Source organism: Barbus barbus, assembly GCF_936440315.1.
Source record: "Barbus barbus genome assembly, chromosome: 3".
NCBI classification, from domain to species: Eukaryota; Metazoa; Chordata; class Actinopteri; order Cypriniformes; family Cyprinidae; genus Barbus; species Barbus barbus.
In genome coordinates this window covers 12,524,572-12,548,916 of record NC_136731.1, presented here as the reverse complement: position 1 = coordinate 12,548,916, position 24,345 = coordinate 12,524,572, and the positions used below count along the sequence as shown (strand labels likewise).

The window sequence follows — 24,345 nt, the reverse complement described above, 5'->3', positions numbered from 1 at the left end:
CCATCTCAAAAACATATCTAAATTGCGACCTATGCTCTCAACGTCAAATACAGAAATGCTAATTCATGCGTTTATGACCTCAAGGTTAGACTATTGTGATGCTTTATTGGGTGGTTGTTCTGCACGCAGTTCAGAAAATGCAGTTCTTACTAGAACCAGGAAGTATGACCATATTAGCCCGGTTCTGTCAACACTGCACTGACTCCCTATCAAACATCGTATAGATTTTGAAATCTTTTTAACTACTTATAAAGCCCTGAATGACTTAGCTCCTCAGTACCTGAGCGAGCTCTTATCACATTATAGTCCTCCACGTCAGCTGCGTTCTCAAAACTCTGGCTGTTTGATAATACCTAGAATATCAAAATCAACTGCGGGCGGCAGATCCTTTTCCTATTTAGCTCCCAAACTCTGGAACAATCTACCTAACACTGTTCGGGAGGCAAACACACGCTGTCAGTTTAAGTCTAGATTAAAGACACATTTCTTTAACCTGGTTTACACATAACACACTAATACGCTTCTATTATTCAAATCCATTAAAGGATTGTTAGGCTGCATTAATTAGATCAACCGGAACCAGGAACACTCCTCATAACACAAAATGTACTCGTTACATCATAAGAAGAATGGCATCTACGCTAATATTTGTCTGTTTCTTTCTTATTCTGTTTCTCAGTCCGTGTCCGGATCAGATGGTGGATCAGCGCCGGGAGATGATGTCTCCCTGATCGTCGGCGGAGGCCAGGACACCTGGATGAGCCCTGGGGATATATCCCCAGTGAAGACTCCGATTTAAATAAAATGAAACTAAAAATAAAAGAAAATAACTAAAAATATAATAAAATACCTAACTACATAATACTATTATTGTTAGAAATTGCAACAATATAAAATAGAAATATAAAACATTCATACATTTAAAATTTTAATTAAAACAATAAGTAAACAATAAATAAAGGAGAACTGGCACCCCAACTGAGCCTAGTTTCTCCCAAGGTTTTTTTTTTGTCCATTCTGTCACAGAGGGAGTATTGGTTCCTTGCCGCTGTCACCTCTGGCTTGCTCAGTTGGGGACACTTAGTATCTAGTGATTATCGTCAATTTGATTTTGCAGATACTGTATTATTTAATCTCTGAATTCAATAATGAAATTCCTTAACTGAAAATTGAGTGTTTAATCTTATTTTTTATACATTACTGACACTCTGTCCTCCAATTTGATACTGTTAAGTGCTTTGAAACAATCTGTATTCTTAAAAGCGCTATATAAATAAAGGTGACTTGACTTTAGAATAGGGAACACTTATTCACTATTAACTACGACTTTTCCCTCAATAAATTCCTAATTAGCTGATTATTAATAGTTAGTAAGGTAGTTGCTAAGTTTAGGTATTGGGTAGGATTAGGGATGTAGAATAAGGTCATGTAGAATAAGGCATTAATATGTGCTTAATTACTACTAACAAATGGCTAATATTCTAGTAATATGCATGCTAATAAGCAACTAGTTAAGATACCTCAAAATAAAGTGTTACCAAATATTCTTATTATATTATGTAGTGCGTTTGTACTTCAGTTCAACCCTATTACCAATTTATTATCAGAAAAATGGTCTAACAATATAAAAGTATACTAGTACAAATTAATATGCATTTTTATTAAAACACATGTGACAAAAAACATTTTACAAGGCTACATGCTACTACAAGTTTGTAGGTTAGATTTAGTTCGAAAATACAATCATAGACTCCTGGTTGCCTAATCAGAGCATGCTTTGGATGAGCATTTGAGTGACATTTGAGTGTTTTAGAGAAGAATAGGAAGCCCCTAGGTATCTGATGATACACTGCACATAGGGTAAGGTCACAGTAAGCATGTTTTATGTGTCTACTGGCCGTCTGCTCACAGACACAGAGCAGACTGTCTGCCAGCATTCACATCAACAGCCTGACCTCAAATGTCCCCTAAACATATGAACACATGATACACTCCTACTAACAAAACTAATGACTTCTGAGAAATGTTGTCGTTTTTCACATTGCTCATGATCCAATGTTTAATTTAGGCTCTGTAATAATACTCTTATAAAATAATAATAATAATGAAATGAAAATAAAATATAATGGCCTAGCATAATTCTTCCTGAGGTCTGTCTAAAATACACGCCAAAAAAGAAAGTCTCTCCAAAAGACATGTTAAATGAGTCAAGATCTCACTCCAATTAGAGAAAGTAGTGGATCTCGCTTCATGACTGTGGCTGCAGTATAAGAGCCCTTTTCCTTTATGTGGGCAGGTATTTTTCTGTTTAGTTTGCTCAGTTTTGTGCGCAAAAGACCAGGATGTAATCTGTCCTGTCCAATTTATGTAGAAGTCAATTTATTCTAAAAATGGTCATTGTTTTTTTTTATTGTTTTGCAACACTGCTATGACAAAATGCCACTTGTTCCAACATACTGAGCTGCGATTCTCATGCAAGCAGGTTTAAATCTGTCTCATATCAATTTCCCCTCTTTTTCACATCATTTTCACGTCATCTCTCGACTTTCCACTGTCAATAAAATGCAGCTGAGCGTAGCTGTTGATTAAGTCTTCTTCCAGCATCTGTTTTCCAGAGCAAATTTAAACGATTGATCTATTCATGGGGTTACAATTGCTTTTAGAACCAGGAAGGTCAATATATCTGATCATGTCTTCATTAGCATTTGTCTAAAGACAGGATGAACATTAAAGATTGCCTCGTTTCCTATGACAGTGTGAATCTGGAAGCCAACACAATGGTTTTTGGACTCCTTGAAGTATCCCATAAACACCATGGTACATTTTTGATATTCATCGACCACATGACATCGTCACTGCGCTATGGGAGAATTTTTTTCCAAAAATGTAACAGCTAAGTTTGAAGTCTGAAGAACCAAACATCTGCTGCTCAGACCAGTCATCTAGAGCACTGTATGTATAAAAATACAAACTTCATTGTGTTTCTAAAAATAACATCCCATCTGCAGTAATATAAAGACAGCATACGGGGGCCGGTGTGTGATTGGCTGGGGACTGAAGGGTTTGAATAAAATCAGGACAGATGAAGAGGTGGAAGGGCTGCTTATGGATGAATAAATGATTGTGTCAGCACACGGACGTGCTGGAGTTTCTAATGGAGAAGCTGAGATGATGGAGTCACGTTGACCTTCTTTAGATTCAGAATACACTCAAGGCTTTGAAGACACACTGGAGGGAGGGCAGCATTTTTAGCAGTGTGTGTGTTGTCTGCAACCCTTATAATTATTCTACATTTCTATGATTGTATTTAGAGCTTTTCCTTAATGTGGGAGTTAAAGGGTGTCGTTCGCATAACAGTAGATACATTTACAGTATAATCAGATTGATAGCTCAATTGGACAGAGAAGCTTCACGGTAATGCCTCAATCATTTAGACTGAGCTCAGCACAAATAAAATTTCAGTCCAATTAATAGAAGTGGGGTAGATCCTAAACAATCTGTTTAACGGGACAATTTTAGTCACGTGAACACTTAAATACATCTCAATTAGACTCGAAAATATTGAGTGCACATGCAAATTAAATTATATGCACACAGAAATACATGCAAATTTACAAAACATTTGAACAAAAAAAAAAAATTCTGACATATATATTTGTCCCGACTCCGGTCTGTGGACTTCCGTCCGATTGCCATCATTGGTCGCCCTTTCATTATATTGACTGCATTTCCCATCATCCATTTCACTGATTGCACACAGCTGTAGCCAATCACACACACACTATATAGCACCCACTCAGATCATTCTCAAACTGCTGAGTATTGTTCAGCCTTTATCACTGTTATAGCTGATAGCTACTTTAAGGAGCCTGTCTTAGTTTTCATAGTCATAGTCATAGTCTTGCCTTGCCTGTTTTTCCCGTGTTTTGGTTCTAGCCTCTGTATCTTGGATTAAACCTTTGTCTTGCTGTTTCGGATTGTGTTTGCACCTCGTCTGGATAATTACAGTGTACCTGGATTATCTCTCTTAGTTTTGCCCTGTTGGATTACGTTCGCCGTCGATTGACCCTCGCTTGTTTACCGGCTGCTCTGTGTCTTGTCTTCTACATCCCTGTTTACCATTGTCTGACTCATGCCTGATTGTGACCACGCCTGTTTATAAAAGCTCTACAGATGGATCTGCACGCTTCCTCCGTTCTTTCCGTAACAATATTTTTTAGACATAAAAAAAGCAAAATGACCAATTATGTTGGTAACTCCAGTGACATTGCGTAGCTTTCTCAGTGACTGGGCACTGTGTTGAAATTTTGTTTCAAATAGATGCACATGTAAACAAATTTGTAAATCAGGTTGCAACGTTTAGATGAATAGAACTTTCACAATCTGAAATCAGTTGGTAGCATTCAGAATAAAGGGAATCAGTGTGTGTAAACATGAAAATTCTGTCGTTTACTCACCATCAATATTATTTCATATCTAATATCTAAATAGATGCATGTAATTGGTTTTATATAAATCATGCCTGGCACTGAATGTTTTCTAGACTCTTCTATTTAAATGATTATAAAGGTCACTGATCAGACCTGAGGAGATCAATAAGTGAGGAATTAGATGAAGCAGGGAGCTGTCATGACACATGAGCTGAAGACTTCAAGACGAAACTTGAAAGGACTCAAAGAGTCATAAGCAATCTGCAAGCTATGTGCAATATAAAGGGATCAAAGTTTCCTTAAATCCTTCAAACACACACAAACACACACACACAAACATTCTGCATCAAAGCACCCAATCCTGTCCGGAGAACCAAACCGCCTCGTTCGTTTTAAAAGCTATCTTTGAGATATGAGGATCCTGCCAGGAATACATCATGTTTATGTTTGCTTTTTCTCTTCCCACCTACAATATGCTTTTCACACAGTGCATCTCCTTTTGTGCCATAACGCTGGAGGAGAGCATGATGTTCCTGCAACCCACACTGCTCTGCAGCTTGATCCCCCCTCACACACACGCTCACACACATACACAAGATAATCAAACTGCCACATGCTTCAGTGGAAATGTCACAGCGCTAATCTACAGGTCAATATCACGGTGGGTTTTGAAAAGAGAGCAAATTAAATTGTGGCTATTAGTGAATGGTGTGGCCATATATGTAGCAAAAGAAGGTAGAAACGAAAACATTTACAGTATGTTTAAATACATATGAAAAAAACAAATTAATTAACTCTTTATTCATTATTTATTATAGATTGCAAAGTAATTAGATACTAATTAAAATTACACATAAATTAAAAGGGTGATTTCAGACTTCAACAGGACAAACTACTCAATTTGACAACTCAATGAAAAGGCAGTTAGGGAATAGGTGGTGATGGCGCAGTGGATAAGACACATGCCTTTGGTGTGAGAGACCCGGGTTCGAATCCACTGTGAGACACCAATGTGTCCCTGAGCAAGACACTTAACCCCTAGTTGCTCCAGAGGCGTGCGACCTCTGACATATATAGCAATTGTAAGTCGCTTTGGATAAAAGCGTCAGCTAAACGAATAAATGTAAATAGTAAATAATTCTATAATGAATTAAAGGCAATTATATAAAAAATAACTACTGAAATTAGTTTTATTAAATATTTTATTCTTAATAAACAATTCAAATCTAAAATATATTCCATGTTTATATAAATTTTTAATTATTTTAAATACTTATTAAACCATACTTATTTTAAAAAATGGGCAGTATTTTGAATCTGACAAAATGGGCTGGTTTCACCTAATAATTATAAAATTCATAGGCATGTGTAGAAAAATTAGCTGTATTGTATGTACAATTACAGTGTAAGAGAACTGTTGTGTGTGTGTCATGTGTTCCTGCCTCTTGTGCCCATATTTGGTTTGTTTCCTGTCCTTGTAATGTCATTAGTAGTTTATTCGTGTCTAGCCGTGTTCGTTAATTTACTTGTGTATTTATAGTCCTGTCGGTGTTGTGCCATTTTGTCTGGTCTACTCGTTACTCCCCGGTGTTCCTGTCAGTGTTTTCCTTGCCTTGTCCTGCCCTGATGTCCTAGTAAAGTATGTTTTTGAGTTACATCCTCGTTTCCGTGTTTCCTGTGTCCTCCCTGCTGTGTGCACCGTGACAGAAGACCAGACCAGTACAGTAAGCGTCGTCCCTTCACTTTGTTTTGTTTCGTCCAAGTTTTTCTAGTGTTTTGTTTGTTCCTGTGTTTGGTGTTTTTGCCCGCCGTTCGCGGGTCTCACGCCGCGGTCCGTGGGGAAAGCACACCCACTGTCCGCGGCTCCCCCAAGTCATGCCGGCCGCTCACTCCAGCCTGCCGTTCGCGGGAGATGAGGCCGCCGTTCGCGGATCACCAAGCCCGCCGGTCGCTGGAGAGGAGGCTGCCGTTCACGGGAGTCAAGCCCGCCGGATCGCCGCTGGGTCAAGCCCGCCGGATCGCCGCTGAGTCAAGCCCGCCGGATCGCCGCTGACTCAATGCCCGCCGTGTCGCCGCTGACTCAATGCCCGCCGGATCGCCGCTGACTCAATGCCCGCCGGATCGCCGCTGACTCCAGCCCCCCGTTCGCGGGAGATCACGTCGCCGTCCGCGGCTCAAGGACCCCGCCGTTCGCGGGGTATCACGCCGCCGTCCGCGGTTCACCGACCCCGCTGTTCGCGGGAGATCACGCCGCTGTTCGCGGCTCACCTTGCCCACTGAATCGCGGGGAAGGCCAACCCGCCGTCTGAGGTCACTCGGCCCGACACCGGTTGGGGCTGCCTCCAGCCCACCGGTCCCTGCCCGGAGGGCTCCTGATACCCCCAACATCCCCAGGGAAATTTTTGGGGGGGGGTAGTAGGGTTCCGGCTGTAGGGGCCGGGCCGAGAGGGGTCCGAGGCCAAGGCTCCGTAGACCATCTGCCTTGGCCTTCTGTGCTCCCTGCACCGCCATGGTCACCTGAGCCCCTGGCTCCACCATGGCCTCCTGGGCTCTCCTGGGTCTCCGCTGGTCTCGTCCAGCTCTCCTGGGTCTCCGCTGGTCTCGTCCAGCTCTCATGTGTCTCTGCTGGTCTCGTCCAGCTCCGCTGTGTCTCCGCTGGTCTCGTCCAGCTCTCCTGTGTCTCCGCTGGTCCCGTCCAGCTCTCCGATGTCTCCGTCTGTCTGTATCGCTCTGGAGGTCCCTGTCCTGTGTTCCGGTCCGTGTCTGTCCTGAGAGGCCTCCAGAGCGCCCACCCCCCCTCCCCGATGGAACTGTTAAGGCTCGAGACGAGCCTTTCGGGAGGGGGGAGTAATGTAAGAGAACTGTTGTGTGTGTGTCATGTGTTCCTGCCTCTTGTGCCCATATTTGGTTTGTTTCCTGTCCTTGTAATGTCATTAGTAGTTTATTCGTGTCTAGCCGTGTTCGTTAATTTACTTGTGTATTTATAGTCCTGTCGGTGTTGTGCCATTTTGTCTGGTCTACTCGTTACTCCTGTCAGTGTTTTCCTTGCCTTGTCCTGCCCTGATGTCCTAGTAAAGTATGTTTTTGAGTTACATCCTAGTTTCCGTGTTTCCTGTGTCCTCCCTGCTGTGTGCACCGTGACATACAGTGCCACATTATTGTTTAATAAAGACTTACAGTGCCCTCCGCTAATATTGGTACCCTTAGTAAATATGAGCAAAGGCGGCTGTGAAAATAAATCTGCATTGCTTACCCTTTTGATATTTCATTCAAAAAATTCTGAAAATTCTAACCTATCATTGAAGTAAAAAAAAATGGGGAGAAAATCTCATGATGAAATAAATGTTTTTCTCCAATGCAAGTTGGCCACAATTATTGGCACCCCTAGAAATTCTTATGAGTAAAATATCTCTGAAGTATATTCACATTTAATTTTTTAGAACACCAGGGTGACTAGGAGCATGAAATTGTCCAGCCATGACTTCCTGTTCCACAGGATTATAAACATGAGGAATGCAAAGGCCAAATTCCCTTATCCATTACAGGGAGTAAAACCACAGAATATAGTTCTGATGTGCAGAACAAGATTGTTGAGCTTCACAAAATAGAAAGTGGCTGTAAGAAAAGAGCTAAAGCATTGAAAATCCCCATTTCCACCATCAGTGCAATAATTAATAGGTTCCAAACAACTAAAGATGTTACAAATCTCCCTGGAAGAGGACGTGTGTCTATATCATCCTAATGCACAGTGAGGAGGAGAGTTTGAGTGGCCAAAGACTCCAAGAATCACAGCTGGAGAATTTTAGAGATTAGTCGAGTCTCGGGGTCAGAAAGCCTAAAACAAATTCAAACATCCCCTACATCACCACAATTCTCCTCGCTCATCCAAAAACAATCTCCAGCATATTCAGTTATCAGACACAACTGGAACTTCAAATGGCACTGGCTCCTATGGTCAGATAAAGCTTAAAAAAAATAGCTTTTTGGCAGCAAACCCACCAGATGGGTTAAGTACAATCAGGGATAAAAAGTACCCCATGTCCACGGTTAAATATACTGCTGGATCTTTAATGTTGTGAGCCTGTTTTTCTGCCGGGGGTCCTGGATGTCTTGTTTAGACACCATCATGGAATGGTATTAATGGTATTAAGGAATGGTCTCTGATCTCTTATCATGTGTTCTCCAAACTCTTCAGGCATTATAGGAGAAAACTCAGAGCTGTTATCTTGGGAAAAGGACGTTGCAATAATTGGGTGCCAATCATTGTGGCCAACATGAACTAGAGAAAGCATTTATTTCACAATGAGATCCCCCTCCACTTTCAATTGTTTTACTTCAATGATAGGTTTGATTTTTGATAATTTTTTTGAATGAAAGATCAAAAGCATAAAGATGCAGATTTGTTTTCACAGCCACCTTTGCACATATTTACCAAGGGTGCCAATATTAGTGGAGGGCGCTGTATTTCTTTGCGGTTCCTTGTACAATACTATGTAATGACTTTGAAAAGCATTTAACATAGAGCACGATTTGAAAAACTAATACATTTTGATGTTTGCATGGCTCTTCTGATGTAGTAAACTTGCTCAGTAGTTCACCTGGTAAACAATGCACTTGCACTCGGGTAAGAGTCCCATGAAACATGAGCCATGATAAAAAAAGCTCAAAGATTTGAAGAAACAAGCTAAAATGACATGATTACTTCAGCAAATGCATGTGTATTTCTTGTTTTCTTTTATTGACACTATCAGTAGGTTAAGGGTAGGGTTTTGTGTGGGTGGTACGTTAAACTTCATTTCTGAACTGCCATCAAAAACGTAATAAAATGTTGCCGGATTCATGTTAATCTGTTTCAGATAAAACTAAATGCGCTTTTAGTGCAACTCCCTGGACATTTCATTTTGAAAATGCTGTGTAAAGAAGCAATATAATATCATTTTGCAGAGATATCGCCACACACACGTTTTTACAAAGAGCCTGGGTTGTCTAATATTATATGAGTTGTGTGTCTATAAGGTTGTGTGAGTCTGGTTGAGAGGTCAGCAAGGGTGACTTCAAGGCCTGAGGTTGTGTCCTACATGCAGTGAATATGACAGAGGCAGCCGGGCCATTCGATTTCAGTTCAAATTGGTTATCACTCTCTTTTAACCTGGAGTATGATAACCTGCCTCCTCACTACTTTCATTATATTGACGAATGACCAAGATAAATCTCCTTTTGATGTTCCACAGAAGAAATAAAGTCATACAGGTTTGGGGTGGGATTATGGGTGAATAAATGTTTTTTTATATGCAGTCTCAGTCGGCCCTCACCTCCGGGGCAATGTAATCCGGCGTTCCACAGAAGGTGCGTGTCGTCATGCCCTCATACATGTGTTCCTTACACATGCCGAAGTCTGCAATCTTGATGTGGCCCTCGGAGTCCAACATCACGTTATCCAACTTCAGATCTCTGAGGACAAAATGCACAAACCAGCTGTATGAAATTCACCGCAGATAACGTTCATGGCAGACACTGTGTATCTGCCTTCCCTCGTTTTACCCGGCAGACAGTTCACAGTTAATAGTGTGGTCTTTAGATGTGGGAGTGTACGGCCGTGTGCGAGTGGGCAGTATAAGCGAGGTCAGGGCGACCTCAGCCACGCTCAGCCTTCATCATCAAAGAGCATGATTAATGTGAGCTGAACGCTGCAGCCCTGCAGGGACAGGAATGGCGAGTGTGGAGCTGAATGCAGACAGCGCTGCAGATAAACAGCCTTTCTTACAGCCCCCTTCTCCTCAGAGAGTGACATTTATACTGCATTTCATGGGTTTTTCGGACCTGCTAAACCCTGAGTAATGTTTACAACAAGCAATATGTGTTTTCAACGACACTGGGTTCACCACACATCCAATGTTTATAATTTTTATCTCGTTCAGGTAGCATTCCTCTAGAATATGGATATGTTAGCTATTGCAAATAACTTAATGGACAAAATATATTTACAGTGCATGTCACAGGCATTTTCATTTTTTCGACACAAATGTGTTCTATGTAAAGCCTCTGTGACATTCTGTTTGACAGAAGTTTATAAAAACAGATACAGAAATGGTGTTTTTATGTATATCCTCTACTTCTGAATATATTCTGTCATGATGAAGTTGGTAAACCCAGCAACGTTCGTTCAATATTCACACAGATGTCAAAAAAAGTGGCAAGCGTTGTTTACATGCAGGAATTGCTGTAATACATAACCAAAAGGGGTGGGGGTGGGGGGGGGGTGACCCTGGACCGCTAAACCAGTCATAAATAGAACAGGGATATTTTCACTGTATGGGTTAAAATTATTATTTTTTCTTTTATGCCAAAAAACATTAGGATATTAAGTAAAGATCATGTTCGTTGAAGATATTTTGTACATTTCCTACCATAAATATATTACAACTTTAAAGGTGATTTTCTCAGTATTTTTTTTTTTGACCCATCAGATTCCAGATTAATCTCAGTTAATATTGTCTTATCCCAACAAACCTTACATCAATGGAAAGTTTATTTATTCAACTTACAAATGATGTATAAATCTCAATAAAAAATAAATAAATTAAAAACAAAATTACCCTTTTGACTGGATTTGTGGTCCAGGGTCACATATCAGCAAATATATGAAAAACATATTGCTTTTAACCCTCCAAATGACTTGATATAGACTTCCATTAAAGGTATTACAGATCATTACAGCATTATGGTTCATTATATTGCTTGTTGCAGGCATTATACAAGAGAACATTTGCTATGATTGCAAGTCATCAATATTTTCAGTCCATCTTCCCACTGTATATAACAACTTTTAGGAGCACATTGACAGACATGGACTAAAAGACACAAAAATCCAACTGTGATTTTACTGTCTCAGCCATGCTTCATAACATACCTAACCAGCATATGCTGTTTTTTTCAACATGGGTGTCTTTAGATACTCAGTAAAAGCTAAACAGTACAGTGCATGATTGTCCTGAATATACTGCAATTATGTGGCATATAAACTAAGGGGCTTTCTCTGTACTGCTGTAACGGTAATAAAGAAAATGGCATTTTAATAGGTTTTTCTTGACGCCATCTCAGCTGTTACTGGCTCTGTTCCCAGCTAATCTAATTTTATCATGTGGAGAGTCACATCTGCTCCAATTAATGTGTGTTTTCCACTGGTGGTGACACACTGACAGCGTGTGACTGCATCTATAAGATCTACTGTGCTCCTCAATTCTGTGTAGAGCAATTACATACTTTAATACTAAAGATGCTGTAATCCCCTCACCTGTAAATAATTCCCTTCCTGTGAAGAAAGAAGAGTCCGACAGCAATCTCTGCTGCATAGAATCTGTCAAAACAACACAGTGCCGATTAGTTAACATCACACATTCATTAACATGCAAAGGACCATTTGTTTTGTATTTCTCAGACTGGCATCCCAGCTCATACAAGAAGCAAAGGAAATAAACTTGCATTGATTGTTCCAGCAGAAATTGTCTAGCCTCTGTTGACAAGGTGAAAAAATGGTGTGGAGTTGTGAGCTCAGGCATTTGCTGCTCACACATACATATACATTAGAATGACAACATGAACAACTCTATTTCAGGAGCAGCTCCTCATGAACACTCCTCATAGGTTTCTTGATAATATGTTTGCAGTTTTATTCATGAGTGAAGACTGGGTGTTGATGGAGCAAATGTTTACAGCTTTTCGTCTGTGCCATTTTTATACTGTATGTGTTTTTGCATTATTTAAGCACATTTCTGCACAAATTCTCATTAGTGTACAGTAATTCAAAAACATTAAAAAATGACAATTTAAAATTAGAAATATTTAAACTGTTTAATAAACATGGTAGTATTTGTACTGCTTTTAAATTTATTCTGATTTGAAGAATCTAAGACAAATCTTCATTAAGGATTAGAATACATTTGGCAGCATTTTAAGTTGGAATGTGTTGGTGTTGGAAAGAAATGTGAACAGGTTACCATGCACTTTTCACAGTATAGCATGCATTAAGCTGGTGTTCCAGTGCGAACATAGCCACACAACCACACGAACCAGCATGTTCAGTCACATCTAGAGCTATGTGTCTTGTTTGACTAATGTGTTCATCATTAGTCTGTACTCGTGTGTTTTTGATTGACAGTAAGAAGTGAGTCATGTCTTACACGGCTTGTGGCTCCTTAAACTTGCCCACTTGCTGGATGTGATACATCAGGTCTCCACCGTTAATGTACTCCATTACAAAGTACAGACGATCCTGACAAAATACAAATGAGATAAATAGTACAGCTGCAGAAAATAAACAAGCCCCTGTATGCAGTACTGAATCAATCCATGTACTGACCTTAGATCAGACAGTATGCCATTGACATACTTATATACTGTATGACAGACACACTGGTGTCAGGAAAGTCTGCTGTGACCTTGTCTTTTTTCTTTCTCAGATTGGTAAATCGATTACTTTCACAACCGAACACATATTGAATATTGACTAAAGCATTTCTTAAATGTGACCCTGGACAACAAAACCAGTTATAAGGGTACATTTTGTGAAACTGAAATTTATACATCATCTGAAAGCTGAATAAATAAGCTTTCCATTGATGTATGGCTTATTAGGATAGGACAATATTTGTCCGAGATACAGCTATTTGAAAATTTGCAATCTGAAAGTGCAAAAAAAAAATCTGAATATTAAAAAAAAACACCTTTAAATTTGCCTGAATGAAGTTCTTAGCAATGCATATTACTATTCAAAAATTAAGTTTTGATATGCTTACGGTAGGAAATTAACAAAATATCTTCATGGAACACGATCTTTGCTTAATATCCTAATGATTTTTTGGCATAAAGGAAAATTAAAAATTTTGACCCATATAATGTATTTTTGGCTATTTCTACAAATATACCCACGCTACTTATGGTTTTGTGCTTCAGGGTCACAAATGTCTCTTAAGCTTCTCAGGGCTCAACAGTAAGGATGGTCTGCTGGCTCACAAATGGGTTTTCTGAGATGCATTCTACAGTTTTGGTGCAAATTCTGCTTATTTGTCATCATGATAATATTATCTAACTTTCTAGTACTACAGTAAAAATCCAATCTTTAAATCCTGATAATATCATAGTTTACCCATAATCTTCTGTTTTTACATTACCATGCTAGTTTGCTTATGGTCTGGCTGATTGAATAAGGAAGTCATGCTGGTTATGCTATTTACGAACTCTGGTGAGGACTCCACCACAGCCCCAAAACACAGCATACGCTGGTGAACAGCTCTGCAGACCTTTTCAACAGGGCTGTGTCAGCTTACTCTGACACCAGTTATGTTGAAGAAGCATCGTGACCAACCCATGGGGAGTTATGGTGTTTGGAGTGAAATGCGAGTGGACATGATGGCTGGTTTGCTGTCTGCGTGCAGCTCATGAATATTTAGAAAGGGCATGCTGGGATCTGTTGCATTATTCATCAGCAGGATGCCCATACTGACAGCGGCCTGTTGTGACTCCTGGAGGAGCTTCCCCTGTCTCACACTTACAAAACCCCTGAACTATTACGTATATCAGTTGTTTGTCTACATTTTTCTATGAATCAGAGAGTGAGAATTTCTTCTTCATGCAGCTCTTTTCCACAATGTCGAAACTCCAAAGAGGACAAAACAATATTAAAAGCAGAATAAAATGATCATAGAACTATAGAAAAATATGACCTGCGTGCTATACTCAAAATCTTCTGAAATCATATGTGACCCTGGAGCACAAAACTAGTCATAAGTAGCACTGGTATATTCGTAGAAATAGCCAACAATACACTGTATGGCTCAAAATGATCGATTTTTCTTTTATGCCAAAAATCATTAGGATATTAAGTAAAGATCATGTTCCATTAAGATATTTAGCAAATTTCCTACCGTAAATACAGCAAAACATAATTTTTTGTAATATGCATTGCTGAGAACTTCATTTGGACAACTTTAAAGGCGTTTTTCTCAATATTTAGGAAATGTCTAAAGGAAATGTCATACAGTTTGGAAGGAGGGCGAGAAAAATACTTCTCTGTGTCTACTGACTACTGATATTTTGACAGCCACTGGCAACAGAAATGCCCCACACTTATCGTGAAGCACCCATTAAGGTGCTTCACGATGCCACAGAAGAACCTTTTTTGTCTAAATGGTTCCATAAAGAAGCTTTAACATCTGAAGAACCTTTCTGTTTCACAAAAGGTTCTTTGTGGTGAAAGAAGATTCTTCAGATTACAAAAAGGTAAGAAAGAGATGGTTCTTTAAAGATCCTTTGACTGAATGGTTCTTTGAGGAACCAAAAATGGTTCTTCTATGCCATCGCTGTGGAGAACCTTTTAAGCACCTTTACTTTTAAGACAATAGATATAAAGACATGCATTTCTCACCACAGTCTGGAAGCAGGAGTGCAGCTGTGTGAGGAAAGGTGGCTTATCTCTCTGGGCCAGCACTCTCTTCTCCACCATTGTGCACTCCACATCATCATCCTGGATCACCACGTCCTTCTTCAGGATTTTAATGGCGTACAGCTCCTCAGTGGACTTCATCTCTGCCAACATTACCTATGTTGAAAACAAACACACAGAGTGGAAACTCGTAGTGTGGGTTAGTAAGTCATTTGGCATATGCTTTCTTAAAGTGCAGTCACATTTACTGATGCTTGGTGTAATTTCGCAGCTATAACCGAATCACTCCAATTGGAATCAGTGCAATCGGAAATTTCGTGTGAGGGAGAAAAAAGTTCTCCATGCAGATTTCTCTTATTTTTAAGTACTCGAATCCAACAGAAAGCTGCTTGACTTCTGTGAAAGCTGTACTCTATACAAAGCTACTGCTAAGCTATTGATGAGACAATGGACCCTTTTTTTGCCAGTGAAATGTTGATGAAATTTCACTAATTTGACTGCACCTTTATCCACAGAACCTTGACTTTACACAATTTTAGAGAGTCAAGCATGGCTTATTCACTCCACTGAGAAACAAAGTTGCTCTGAGGAAGATCTAGTAGCTGGATTTTTGTGAGATTTATCTTCAAAAGACATTCAAGCATTTGTTTGAGGCATGACAGGAGCAGTGAGCATGTGACTGACCTTCCCAAAACTGCCTTTGCCCAGAAGAGCCAGAAAATGAAAGTCATTGAGTTGAACTCTGTTCATGATTCCGGATGGCAAACTGAAGCGTCGATGATCAGTGGGAGTGATGACTTTCTTCCCAGGACCGAGCCTGGCTTTCTACAAGAGTGATGGAGATTGATCAATAACCAATACATGCCCAAATACACACATGAGCCTCCACAGCACTCCACATTTTCATAAAAAATCTGTTGCGTGCTCAACTACACAATATGGCACTTCTTAGAAACGTGCTGTAACATGGTCAGGCCTGTGTGAAAATGACAGGACATGCAGTAAAATGTGTGCTGGGCTTGTGAGACGTCCACAGCTGCTGGAGAGAGATGTAAAGATGCTGTGGAGATCTTCAGGCCAACTGAACGAGAACACAACCTCCAGGCTCATCCTTACAATTAGCTCCCATACCCTTTTCGAAGTGTGGTCTGTATACAGTAAAGTATATCATGGTGACCTAGAGTGAGCTTGGCTTTAATGTCTGGGTTAATTTAAAGTCCATTCACACTAACAGTGATTCAGTCGCTGAAGGTTACCCAGTCACTGTCAGTTGCTGTGGCACTGCTGCTGTGTCCAACTGGATCAGGCGGCATGTGAGTCACACAATTTCACTATATATTTCACTATATATTTCACTATATATATACAGCCTGTTCACTGGGCTTTACACAGTGAATCCACTGATTTTAGTTTTAATGGTGTGGCACAGGGACGTAAAGAAAAAAAAACATATTAAGCATACTTTTGTATGAACTTATGGTAACACTTTAGTTTAGGGACCAATATCAGCAGGTATATTACGTTTATATCAGCAGGTACATTACGAGTATAGTGGCTGTTTATTAGTACTTATAAAGCACATATTAATGCCTTATTCTGCATGACCATATTTTAAATTCCTAAATCCTACCCCATACCTAAACATAACAACTACCTTACTAACTATTAATAAGCAGCCAATTTAAGAGTTTACTGAGGTAAAAGGAAGTTAATAATTTGTTAATAGTGAGAATTGGTCCCCAAACTAAATGCAAAATACAACTGACTGTACTTACATGCTTGATTTCAGATTGACCTGACTGTTTTCTTTCTCTAGTGCGAAGGTGCCCTGGTTGCTGACGTTCATGTCACCTTAATGGCCAACTCAATAAAAATGTATGAGACGATCACTCCAAATCGCTGTCAGTGTGAACACCCCTGTAGCGTGCTAAATAAACCAGATTCATGGTTGACACACAGGCCATCTTCCAAATCATGTAAAGTCTACTTGCATTGTGTCCTTCACAATTACCCACCTCAAAATCAATGTACACACTTTCTTATAGCCTTTTCATCTGGTCAAGAAAATGACAAGCCTCCTGTACAGACTGTCAGAAGTTTGAGAAGGTCTGTTAACTGGAAGCATGCAGTATAGCACTATTAACAGTATGGAGTCTTTAAGTGAAGCATGATGTTGCTCTGTTTGTGGAGTTCATATCCAGTGGAGCTCAGTCAGACACTTCATGGTTCACCGGTTCACAGTGATAATGAGGGGCTATCACCTTCCTTCAAACCCCGCAATTACACCTCCAACATCTTTCACACACTCTTTCACAACTGACACTTTGGTAATACTTTAGAATAGGGAACACTTATTCACTAATAACTACGACTTTTCCCTTAATAAATTCCTTATTTGCTGTTTATTAATAGTTAGTAAGGTAGATGTTAAGTTTAGGTATTGGGTAGGATTAGGGATGTAGAATAAGGCATTAATATGTGTTTAATTAGCACTAATACATGGCTAATATTCTAGTGATATGCATGCTAATAAGCAACTAATAGATGTAACCGTAAAATGAAATGTTACCAATTTTTTTTCCCTTCTAATAAGCAACCTATGCCTCCATAATATATAAAATCATGCTCAATCCTGTTACAATTCTGATGGCGTTTTAATATTTAATACATTTAATGTGAACTGGCACAATAAAACATATTAGCACTGTCATATAATGTTTAAAATCTTAATGAAATATCACATTTTTGTAATGGAAAAGACCCCCATTTAATGGAAGGGCCAGCTAATGTCTCTGAGATAAGAGGAACACCATCACTGTGTGTCCTCTGACTGTACAGACACCATGATGGAGAAATGCCAAAGAATTATCAAAGGTTTCATATGCTAATTTAATTTGAGGCGGCTGTTATAAATTCTGTCACACTGTTAATGATTTCCTAGAATTATTAAAGTGTCCTCCTAATGTCCTCTAGAAATAACTAATGTGTATTAGGCAGGTGTGCAGACTTGCATGGCTAAGGACTACACAAGTATGTGACTGATTGCCGCTCAGTGATGTAATGCATGCTTTTTCAATTATTAGGTTTTCTCAGTTTCTCTTACTGTTACTCTAAGTTTATAATGCTGGTGTGGAGATCCCAAATGGACATGCTAGCAGCTATCACATTCAAATTGAAGATACTTGCAGAGAAACGTGTAACTGGTTCTGGTATCAACACACAGAAGCTCTTCTCAACAAGCTGTTATCACACTCCCAAACAATTTGGTTCTAGCTGGTATATTCTAAGCCATTCTCACATTACTGTCCCTTTATCATCAATCGTTTGTGTTGTATTCCTCATTTGTAAACCACTATGAATAAAAGCATCTGTAAAACATTTTGGATGATAAACCTACTGTACTCTACTCAAGATGGCGCCGAGTATGGCTGCTGTGGTGTGGAACGCTCCCGTACTTTTGTTGTTTTTGTTTGTTTGTTCTGTGTTTAGTCATTCTCCTACTGTCAGTTTTACCAGAGACGAACTACTGGACATAAGGCAACACACACCGGACAATTTTTTTCCGGTTTTTGATTATTCAGACGCTTTGTTGGATGTTTTGGTCGGAGGGGCAGCGGTCCTAGTCAAACGCGCGCTCAGACGGAAAAGAGGGAAGCGCGCCGGCGTGCTGGTTAAACTCCGCGAACGCGGCTTCCGAACTGCGCTCCCAAGCATTCATCTAGCGAATCTCCGATCCCTTCCTAACAAAATGGATGAACTACTTCTCCTCACCCACACAAATAAGGACTTTACAAACTCTGCTGCATTGTGCTTCACTGAAACCTGGCTGAGTGAAAACATCCCGGATAACATGCTTCATTTGCCGGGATATCAGCTGTTCAGATCAGACCGCATCACAGAGCTAACGGGGAAAACGAGAGGTGGTGGACTATGTTTCTACATAAATGAAGGTTGGTGTTCAGATGTAACAACTCTGAAGAAGATGTGTTCTCCTAATTTGGAGGCCTTCTTCATAAACTGTAAGCCGTTCTAGTCACCCCGCGAGTTTTCCTCCTTCATTCTCGTGAATGTGTACGTGCCTCCGGACGTGTGCGTGAGCGCCGCGATGCAACAGCTGGCTGAACAAATATCTGAAACAGAGCAAAGGTACCCGGACTCTTTTTTAATCATTCTTGGAGATTTTAATAAAGCAAATCTCTCCCGCGAACTGCCAAAATACAGACAGCACGTTACATGTCCCACCAGAGACAGTAATATATTGGATCATTGTTACACAATAATTAAGGATGCATATCACTCTGTCCCACGGGCAGCTCTGGGGCTCTCTGATCACTGTTTGGTTCATCTCATACCGACCTATAGGCAAAAACTCAGATCTTCTAAGCCTGTATTAAGAACTGTTAAGAGATGGACTAATGAAGCAGAGCAAGATTTAAAAGCTTGTTTTGACCTCACTGATTGGAGTGTTTTTGAAGCCGCTGCCACCGATCTGGATGAACTCACAGAGACTGTAACATCATATATCAGTTTCTGTGAGGATATATGCATCCCCACCAGGACATTCTTATCATTCAATAATGATAAACCGTGGTTTACTGGGAAACTCAAACAACTTCGTCAGGCCAAAGAGGACGCTTACAGAAGTGGGGATAAAATCTTGTATAACCAGGCCAGGAACAGACTAACAAAGGAGATCAGAGTGGCTAAAAAGAACTACTCTGAGAAGTTGAAAAAAGAACTTTCAGCCAACGATCCGGCGTCGGTATGGACTGGTCTGAGGAACATCACCATGTACAAGACACCACCCCCACAGTCTGTGGAGAATCAACAACTGGCTGACGATCTCAATGTGTTCTACTGCAGATTTGAAAAGGCCAGACTGACACCCAACACCCGCTCTGATCTGCACTTCACACATTCACCTTCCCCCCCTGCAACCCCCCTTACTCCCTCCCCCACCATTCTACCTGCGTTTAAAGTCTGTGTAGAGGATGTGAACCGGGTCTTCAGAAAACAGAAATCTAGGAAAGCTTCAGGACCAGACGGTATTTCACCTGCCTGTCTAAAAGTCTGTGCTGACCAATTGGCCCCCATCTTTACACAAATCTTCAACAGATCTCTGGAGCTGTGTGAAGTTCCCTGCTGCTTCAAACGCTCCACCATCATTCCCGTCCCCAAAAAGCCCAAAATCACTGGACTTAATGACTACAGACCTGTCGCACTCACGTCTGTGGTCATGAAGTCACTTGAGAGACTGGTCCTGGCCTACCTGAAGGACATCACTAGACCCTTGCTGGATCCTCTTCAGTTTGCCTATAGAGCAAACAGGTCTGTGGATGACGCTGTCAATATGGGACTGCATTACATCCTGCAACACCTCGACAAACCTGGGAATTATGCAAGGATCTTATTTGTGGACTTCAGCTCGGCCTTCAATACCATCATACCTGACCTTCTCTCAGACAAACTGAGACAGCTCTCTGTGCCCTCCTCCATCTGTCAGTGGATCACCAGCTTCCTGACAGACAGGCAGCAGCTAGTGAGGCTGGGCAAACTCACATCCAGGACTCTCACCATCAGCACTGGCGCCCCTCAGGGTTGCGTTCTCTCCCCACTGCTCTTCTCTCTCTACACGAATGACTGCACATCAAAGGACCCCTCTGTCAAGCTCCTGAAGTTTGCGGACGACACTACAGTCATAGGCCTCATCAAGGACGGTGACGAGTCTGCTTACAGACAGGAAGTTGAGCAGCTGGCTGTCTGGTGCAGTCTTAACAACCTGGAGCTGAACACGCTCAAAACTGTGGAGATGATAGTGGACTTCAGGAGAAACCCCCCTGCTCTCCCCCCACTCACCATCATGAACAGCACTGTGACTTCAGTAGAGTCATTCAGATTCCTGGGCACCACCATCTCTCAGGACCTGAAGTGGGACAATCACATTGACTCTATTGCGAAAAAGGCCCAGCAGAGGCTGTATTTCCTCCGCCAGCTAAGGAAGTTCAACCTGCCTCAGGAGCTGCTGAAACAGTCCTACTCTGCAATCATCGAGTCTGTCCTATGTTCTTCTATAACTGTTTGGTTTGGTTCAGCTACCAAAACAGACATCAGAAGACTACAACGGACAGTTAGGACTGCTGAGAGAATTATCGGTGCCCCTCTGCCCAGCCTCCAAGAACTTTACACCTCCAGAATGAGGAAAAGGGCTAAGAAAGTCACTCTGGACCCCTCACACCCAGCTCACTCTCTCTTTGTACTGTTGCCCTCTGGCCGGCGCTACAGATCACTGAGCACCAGAACAGCCAGACACAAGAACAGTTTTTTCCCCCAGGCCGTATCCCACCTGAACAACACATAACACACCCCGGTACTGTACATCTGTAAATAACTCATCAAACCTTCATCTGTACATAGGACACATGCACATTCACAGTTCTGTCTATGGTCATGTCTCTTTTCTGTATATTTTTATTTTTATTACTATTGTTATCCTTAATTATTGTATATTCTCTTCATTAGTGTTCTTTATCACCTTAATTATATGTTGTCTGCACTATGTTTGTACTTTCTGTACTGGAAGCTCCTAACACCAAGACAAATTCCTTGTGTGTGCAAACACACTTGGCAATAAAGCTCTTTCTGATTCTGATTCTGATTCTGATTCTGAAGGGAGCCATCGTGTGGTTGATTTTAGATTTACCATGCTTAATTATTAAACATGAAGAGCTTTCTTAGAGACTTCTTAAACAGCAGATTCTTATACAGCAGTTTTAAGTTTATTCAACAAAAAGTTGAGAATCTCCTACAAAAATAAGTTGAGAAAACTAAAAAATCTGCTGAAGACGGTTGCATTAATATTTTAAGTTGGCTCAACTTTTTTTTTTACAGTGTAAAACCAGTGTATTATAATGGACATTGTGCAAAGCAATAGTGTACTAGAATCTGTTTTGATATTTGTCACCTGAAGTAAGATGCAATTTTAGGGTCTCATTAGAAAAACCTGTAACATGCATGAAAGCTTTCCATTGCAAAAAAAAAAAAGTTCTTTAGTAGAAAAAAAGGTTCTTCAGATTAAAATGCTCTTCAAATGGTTCTTTTAAGAAGTCTTCACTGAAATGTGCTTTGGGGAGCATTGCATTGCATTGCTCCGAAAACCATTCTGGAACTGTTATTTTTAAAATAGAGTGAGACATAATGGTCACACGTTAGTTTGGGGACCAATTCTCACTATTAACTATTAAGTATGAGTTTTTCCTTAGTAAACTCCTAATTAGCTGCTTATTAATAGTTAGTATGGTAGTAGTTAAGTCTAAAATATTGTCATGCAGAATAAGACATTAATATGTGCTTTATTAACACTAATAAACCGTCAATATGCTAGTAATTTGCAAGCTAATAAGCAACTACTTAATAGTGAGAATTGGTCCCTAAACTAAAGTGTTACCTATATTTCTTGTGTACTTACACGCCATTCTGTAAAACTACAGTATCACAAGATTTGTGTTTGCAGCTACAAAAAAAATAAGGTAAGGGTTAATCTTATAGGTAGAACTCTAAATGAACACAGTGTATAAACATCCTGTGTAAAACTTTTCAAAGAAGAAGAGTTACCATTCAGCCACCTACACAACAACGTTTTCATGTTTCTGGTGTCTCTATGCTACTATTATATTAATACAATAGGATATTATCTACACTGGCGTACAAATTAAGATGCACTTTTTAAATAGTATGTGAAATAGTGTAATTACAGATGTAATTACATGTGATATTAATTGCAATTACAATGTAATAACATGTTATATTAATTATAATTATAGTGTAATAACATATATGTACACAATTCATGCATTTTAATACATTTCAAGTTAAATATACAAACGTTAAACACACCGAACACTAATTTGTAAAATATATGTAAACTTTCTAATTAAATATAGCAAATAATGCCTAGACAATGATTTCTCTTTGAGAAATAGCAAACATCAGACACATCTAGAAGAGTTATCAAGTGCTGCCCCCTGTTGGAGATCTCATGTAAGTGAGCTTTACATCTACATGCAAACCCAAACACTAGTGCACTTGAGACTGTCAGCAGTGCAGTGAAACAAAAACAGTGTTAATACACTTTTTCAGTGAGTGACTACAACAGAATCTTTCTGTGGTGCTAAATAAAAAGATGTGATCTAGTTGTCATTCGTTCAGGATGCACATGAAGCATGCTCAGGGTCAGAGTGTGAGGAAACCTTCTATAGAAGGCCAACACAGATCACAAACAGCCAAAAGATCATTGCCTGTCCTTTAGCTTCTGTGCTCTGCTGTGCTATTTACTAACAACTGCAGTGCTTATGGCTGTAGAACTGGAATAAACGTGTTTGTGTGTCTGTGTGTGAAAGGAGCCAATGATTATTTGATAGATTTCATAGATTTAACTATTATTTGATAGATTTTATGTTTAATGTTATAACTTGCAAAATACATTGTTGCCTTACAATAGGTATATAACAAGTTGTAGTATCACTTAATCTTCTGTTGACAGTATATATATATGTATTGCTGATCACTACTGTCCATTCATAGCTTTGAAATAATAATATTAATCTAACAATTATATTTCATGCTCAGATGGCACCTTTTTTGTCACCTCTTTCATTAACCAGAGGTCAGATGTCAGTGGATGTTCACTGGAGCAATAAAGAAAGAGCAAGAAAGTGTGTGTGAATTGTGTAAGTGAAAGTAAATAGAAACCTGAAAGAAGTTGGATTGCATCTTTGTTAGTAAATCTGATTTCTTTGTAGCAGCCTGAGCCACACAAATAATCAGAGGGAGTGAATTATAATACTCTAAGATGAACAGACAGAGACAGACAGGAGACAAACAGGGCAGAGAGAGGAGGCTACCTTCAGAAGGTGGATATTGAACTGACAGGCCTATAAGAGGGGAAAAACTGGGATGTTAGTCTGCTATCTGCACACAGGGATACACAGGGACTGTGGAGACACAGCAGGTCTTTTCTTTTCTCTTCAGACGTCTGCTGTAGATGCAGAAAGGCAGGAAACAAGTGTCACAGAACAAGGAGAGAGGATCGGTCAAACCAACACAGTCACATACAAATCACTCACTGTCAGACAACGGACGTAAGCATTAGCGAAACTGCAGAAGAGGGCATACAGAAAGCATTTTACCAGACTGTCTAGTATTATTTGGCATTATTTCTGCTCATAGTTGCTAGGACAGTATTTGAAGCAAACATTGTCAATAAAAATGTTGGAAAAACAATCTAGTGCCTAATGGTGCAATACCTAGTCCCTGTTTCATCAAAAACAGATTCACAATTTTGTGAAAACCATAAATGTTTCCCAACAAGAGGAGAACGTTTAAAGATGGATACTTGCTCTTCATCTCACTTTTTTTAGTTTAACCTTTCAAATATAAAGTGCAAACCCTCATTACAAATTAGTTTGCCACAAATAA

General features: G+C 39.9%; 1 protein-coding gene across 1 annotated transcript in view; it reads right to left on the bottom strand.

Annotated features, from left to right (window-relative positions):
• LOC306846029 (protein kinase C alpha type-like) overlaps nt 1-24,345 on the bottom strand; it is a 192,112-nt gene that overhangs the window by 17,287 nt on the left and 150,480 nt on the right. Inside the window, exons 9-13 of the mRNA XM_079379099.1 lie at nt 15,556-15,696; nt 14,854-15,027; nt 12,611-12,702; nt 11,725-11,787; nt 9,743-9,881 (exon numbers count right to left, since the gene is read on the bottom strand). Coding sequence (XP_079235225.1) covers nt 9,743-9,881; nt 11,725-11,787; nt 12,611-12,702; nt 14,854-15,027; nt 15,556-15,696 — 609 coding nt within the window. The remainder of the gene's footprint in view (nt 1-9,742; nt 9,882-11,724; nt 11,788-12,610; nt 12,703-14,853; nt 15,028-15,555; nt 15,697-24,345) is intronic.